Genomic DNA, 5,592 nt, shown 5'->3' with positions numbered 1-5,592 from the left:
TTTTTAATTAAAAAAAATTGATGACAAAAACTATCTTTAGGATAGATTTTGAGTCAAACCGAAATTTATTTATTAACTTTACTTTTAACTATTGTTAAAAATCAAGGTTTTTATATTGATTTTTGTTCAAAATTCCAGGTTTTTTGGCAACCCTGCGGATTTCAGTCTCCTATAATTGTGACATAATTATTTTAAACCATTATGTAATAAGAGTGACAGAAAATAATTACATAAAAATTAAGTCAAGCACTATTTCAATTTTTGTTATTTTATTAAAATTTTCCTATACGACATAAAATACATCTAAAAAACAATTCTAGCGCGATAAAAAGCTAATGACGCGAAGTATCACTCGAAAAAGTTCAACTTATATATGTACACAATTGCTAAAATGAACATTAACAATCGTTTTTACTCGAATGCTCGTTTGGTCTTAAAAAATTAGTCAGAGTCGTCGAAAGTGGTGGATTTTCCTTGGAATTCCTGAACAGTTCCCTTGTTTTTAGCAGCAGCTGCATTGCTACCGAATCCGCCCCTGCCTCTTCCGCGACCGCCGCCGCGTCCGCCAAATCCTCCACGACCGCGTCCGCCACCGCGACCTCCGAATCCGCCTCCTGATTTAATTTAATTTTTTAATTAAGTTATAAATGAAACTGTTATTTTGTTTAAATCATGAGGTTGATTGACCAAACAAAACAGCAAATGAATATCAGAAACTTACGGGAGCCACCGGAGTTGTCTCTGGCTTTGGCATAATCAACATAAACATTGGAGCCTCCAACGTCAACGCCGCCCTTGCTGCTCTTGTAGTACTTGGTTGCTGAATCCTCGGAGTCGAACTCAACATATCCGAATCTGTAAGAGAGTATAACAGTTTTTTAATTAGAAATAGAGGCATTAACTAAATTCAAATTTAATTTAAAGTTAGTAAATTCCTTTTTTTTAGTTGCAGAAAAGTTAAAGCAGTTGTTATTTAAGTACTAACCCTTTACAAGCTCCGGTTTCTCTATCGGTCATGATTCTAATGTCACTTGCACCGGCGAAAACAGAAGCAAGATCTTGTTTTGAGGTCTCGTCTGTAAGTCCCTTTACGAACAAAGTAGACGATGGAGTGGCTGTAAACAAATAGTTTATTTGAATAATATCAAATCAGTTCACAACTGATTAACTTAATGTTTGCATAATAAATTTCAGGCAATGATTTCTTTAGATTTTATTGTATGCCGATATTATGATAATAATAAAAAATTGATCATATCATTTGTTCAAGATAACTAAATGTTTTGGGCAAATTTTCTTCAGGTTTACAAAATTTCTTCAAGGTTCTAAAAATTAAGTGTTATAGGGTCTGTTATTTTTAGTTTAAAATTTAAAAAACTTAATGCAATAGCATAACTACATTAAAAAGATATCTTAAAGCTTCTTTAAATGTGTTTTTTTTATATAAAAATGCCTGATGGTTATTAATATTTTTATCTATATGATAAACATTTTGTGTCAAATCAAAGTTTTACTACTTAGCATGTAAAAATTGTTATAATTCCTGACTTTTTCAAGTTTTTTAGTGATTTTTATTCAAAACTCTAGGTTTTTATTTCATTTCTCAAATTCCAGATTTTTTAGCCTAAATTGTCAAAATCCAGGATCCCAATTTTTTGACAACCATGATTATTGCAAAAAAATATTATTTTTAATAATCAATCTCAGCTTACATGGTCCTCTGGATCCTCCAAATCCACCGCCGCGTCCACCGCGACCACCACGGCCTCCAAATCCTCCGCGACCTCTTCCGCCGCCACGGCCTCCAAAACCTCCACGACCTCCGGTCCTGTTGCGATCTCCAGTAAGCACATCCAAGTACAATGCACGACCATCGATTTCAATTCCATCGTCCTTTTGCTTGTAAGCAGTTTCTTTGGAATCCTTGGTGTTGAACTCAATGAAACCCATTCTAAAACACATTAACAATTAGTTTCATATCAACAATTTTAGATAATAATTTTACAAATGTTTTTTAATAAATAATAGTTTGCACAAAATAATCCATATAATCAAGTTATTTTAGTTTGCCAGCTATATACAAAAAAAACTAATATTAAAAATATAGGAGTACTTACCCTTTTGGACGTCCTGATTCTCTGTCGGTGAGAAGACGGACTTCTTTGACATCTTCAAAGTATGAAGCAATGGTGTCCTCATCAGCGGAGTATGGCAAATTCTTGACAAAAAGTGTGCGCTCATCACGGTCAGGTGCTGGAGCTTCCCTTGGTTTCCATCCTGGTTGACGATCACCACGAGGGGCATCAACTCCAACGCTGATCACATATCCATCCCATTCGTGTTGGTTAAGCTTCAATGCTGCATCTTTTTCATCACCACTGATGTCAGCAAAAACTTTCCTGAGATAAAATAATAAGTTAGCAATTTAGAAAAGAACTATGATTGTTTAAACTAGGAAAATAATGTTAATTAAGTTATCATAGTTTGTCATTTAAACACAATAAAATCACTTACTGTCTTCCCCAGTTGGCACGCATTGACAGAACTTCAACACCATGTTCTTTTAGGTATTTCTTGAAGGAGTTGTCATTGAGGTTTTCAGGGACATCAGTAAACATCATAGTGACCTGTTCTTTCTGCTTTTTAGCTGCAGATTCATCACCATTGTCTGCCTTGCGTTTCTTGGCTTTTGGCTTTTCCTCCTCTTCTTCTTCTTCCTATATAACAGTCAAATTAAATAATATAAAAGTTTACAAATTAATTTACAAAATTTTATATATGTTTTTAGCTTAAACATTAAAATAAATAAAAACTATTTTTACCAACTTCTTCACTTTCTTCTTCCTCGCTCTCTTCTTCTTCTTCAGATTCTTCTTCACTCTCATCTTCCTCATCATCATCAGATTTAGCTTCTACCTTCTTTGCAGCTGGTTTCTGCATGAATAAATATTATAAAACTAATAAGAGTTTATAACAACTCTAATAAAACTATTTAAATACCAACAAACTAGTTGTAAAGTAAACTCTTATTTTATTTTTATAATATCTATATTTCACCTTTTCATCTTCAGACTCTTCTTCATCAGATTCTTCCTCTTCTGATTCTTCTTCCTCTTCAGATTCACTTTCGGCCTTGGCAGCTTTCTTGGCAGGTTTCTCTTCTTCCTCCTACATCATAAGTATTACATTTGAATTATTTATTTCAATTATTAATATATTTGAACATGTAGTTCATTTATGCTTTTTACTATGATTATATGCTTTTAACATGTTTAGTTTAAAATACCTCTTCACTTTCTTCCTCAGATTCCTCTTCTTCAGATTCTTCTTCTTCAGAAGATTCTTCTTTTTTTGCTGCTGCTTTTTTAGCTACAGGCTGCAAAAAAAAATTAACATTATAAAGATAAAAAACTTGAGTATCAAACTAATTTTAAAATTCAAATAAATTTAAGCATACAACATGTTTACTCACTTTAGTTTCTTCCTCACTGCTTTCTTCTTCAGATGATTCTTCTTCAACTTCCATTTTTTCCTCTACTACTTTTTTTTCTTCTTTTTTGACAACTTTTTTGGACTTTTTAGATTTCTAATAATTTATGTTATTTAAAACAGGTTTGTTGTAAAACTTTCAAGTATAATTTAGAAAAAATGTTTAAATGAGGTTTTATATCAAATTGTTTTTAATATTTTATGAAGTTAAACTTTAGAAAATGTGAAATTTTTTTTATAAATATACTCATAAAGAGTTGAAACCAAGTATTAGCCCAATCGCTTAGAGACAACAATAAATCGAATGCCTTCATGCTCTTGAGTTAATACAGCCCATTACACATGTACTCTATACTGTGTCCTGTACTCACTTTACAGGTTAACTGACCACCACAACAGCATTTGATCAATAAACAATCAAATTTGTGAGTTCAACTTAAAAGCTTATTGAAGCAAATGCTTTTTACATGTGTTTCGCATTACCAGTAGCTCATCAGACAGGCGGCTTAGCTGAGACTGAACACAGGACCACAGCTAGCAAGAGCAATTACGTTCAAATTAAGTGCACCACAAGTTTAAGTAGATGTTTTCTACCAAGTATTTAAACAAAAATTGGTGTTATTATCACCAAGTTTATACTATGACTGTTTGCTTGCTATCAAGTTTTAATTATTTTTAAAACAATGATGTTAAAACTTTATTTTAAGTAACTATTTTAAAAACTGCATAAATTAAATTTACAAAATTAATTTTCTTATAACTGTTAATAAAAAGGCAAGCAGTCAGTAAAAACAAATTAACATTAAATATAAAATTTTGAACCTCTTTTTTAGCAACTTTGACAGGTGCTTCTTCTACCTGTAAATTATTATTTAATGTTGAAAACTAATAAAATTCAAGTCTTATTTTAAAACATTTAAAAAATATTAAATATTATTGATAAATGAAAATATGTAAAAAAAACATTTATTAAAGCAATAAAACATAATAATCTTCAAGGATATGTCTAATAGTATAATAAACCTATTCATTGGGTCAAAATATTCAAAATAACTTACATCCTTTTGGACAGCCTTGACAACAGCTACTTTGCTCTTCTTACTAGTCTGAAAAAAAAACATATATAACACATTTTAAACTGAAATTTATAAGGCATTAAATTGAATTATAATTATTTAACTGTAATTTGTTTCTTTTTAAATTTATTTTAAGCTTACACAAAGACTTACCTTTTTCTTCATTTCAACCATTTTGAATTTTTTATATATTATTATCTAAGAGATCTGTAAATATTATCAAAGTTGAAGCATAAGTATAGAATATTTTGTGACTTGTTGATGTAGCAACCTAATAATGACATTAAAAAATGTAATAGTTAAACTTTGTAAGATTAAAACCCAATAGTCAACACTTAAACAACATTTTAATAACATAGGTTTAAACTGTGCATTTTTATTACATACATTTCAAAAATGTATGTACTTATTATATATATTTAAGTGTTTGATTAACAGTACAAGTCTCTTTTTTTATTTAATTTACAATTTTTAAATACTGATTGACAAAACTTAATATAAAAAATTTACTTACCAACTTGCAACGCTTATGGTTAAATTATTTTTTAAGTTATATATCATATTTGTATGATGTTAATAAGTAATTTTGAGAATAGTTATATGACTAAATTTATAGACACTTAAAATAAAACCTAAATACTTAATATCTTAAGGATTGCCATAGGCTTTTTCATAAATTTTCAGGCTTTCTAAATTTTTCCAGGTTTAAAATGTTTTTTTTGTAAAAAATATTGAAAAGATGCTGTATTGCTACTGAAAATGTGTTTTAAAATAAATTTTCTAAATTATACAAAAAAACTGTCTAAGAGCGATTACTTATATTATTATCAACTTTATTAATTTGACATGTAATTATACAGGTTTTTCCAGAATTCATAGCTTTTTGGTAACCCCAAATATACTAAATGTAATATAAATTTTAGAGTTAATAACTTGCTGAAGTTAAAATTTGGTTGTACTTCAAAACAATTGAACTTTCCTTATGATAACTTATTCATAATATAACATCAATTATATAACCAGCAAA

The 5,592-nt window shown here is 29.6% G+C and overlaps 1 protein-coding gene across 1 annotated transcript; it reads right to left on the bottom strand.

Moving 5' to 3' along the window:
• Positions 1-307: 307 nt before the first annotated feature.
• Positions 308-4,772, bottom strand: LOC145849735 (nucleolin-like). The gene is made up of 13 exons (XM_082954781.1): positions 4,719-4,772; positions 4,548-4,595; positions 4,312-4,347; positions 3,473-3,586; positions 3,287-3,376; positions 3,058-3,168; positions 2,827-2,934; positions 2,515-2,717; positions 2,118-2,399; positions 1,713-1,951; positions 986-1,115; positions 722-855; positions 308-614 (listed from the first exon to the last, which is right to left on the bottom strand). The coding sequence occupies exons 1-13, from the start codon at positions 4,737-4,739 to the stop codon at positions 442-444; spliced, it is 1,689 nt and encodes a 562-aa protein (XP_082810907.1). The 5' UTR covers positions 4,740-4,772; the 3' UTR covers positions 308-441.
• Between the last annotated feature and the right edge of the window lie 820 nt (positions 4,773-5,592).

Source organism: Thalia democratica, chromosome 1 (assembly GCF_965202585.1).
Source record: "Thalia democratica chromosome 1, ktThaDemo2.hap1.1, whole genome shotgun sequence".
Taxonomy (NCBI): domain Eukaryota; kingdom Metazoa; phylum Chordata; class Thaliacea; order Salpida; family Salpidae; genus Thalia; species Thalia democratica.
This window is presented reverse-complemented; position numbering and strand designations above follow the sequence as displayed.

Coding starts and splice junctions, on each gene's coding strand:
- LOC145849735 (XM_082954781.1), bottom strand. CDS start 4,739: ATGGTTGAAATGAAGAAAAAG. Junction 3,169..3,286: donor CTGAGGAAGAAAGTGAAGAG/GTATTTTAAACT, acceptor CTTATGATGTAG/GAGGAAGAAGAGAAACCTGC. Junction 856..985: donor GAAACCGGAGCTTGTAAAGG/GTTAGTACTTAA, acceptor ACTCTCTTACAG/ATTCGGATATGTTGAGTTCG.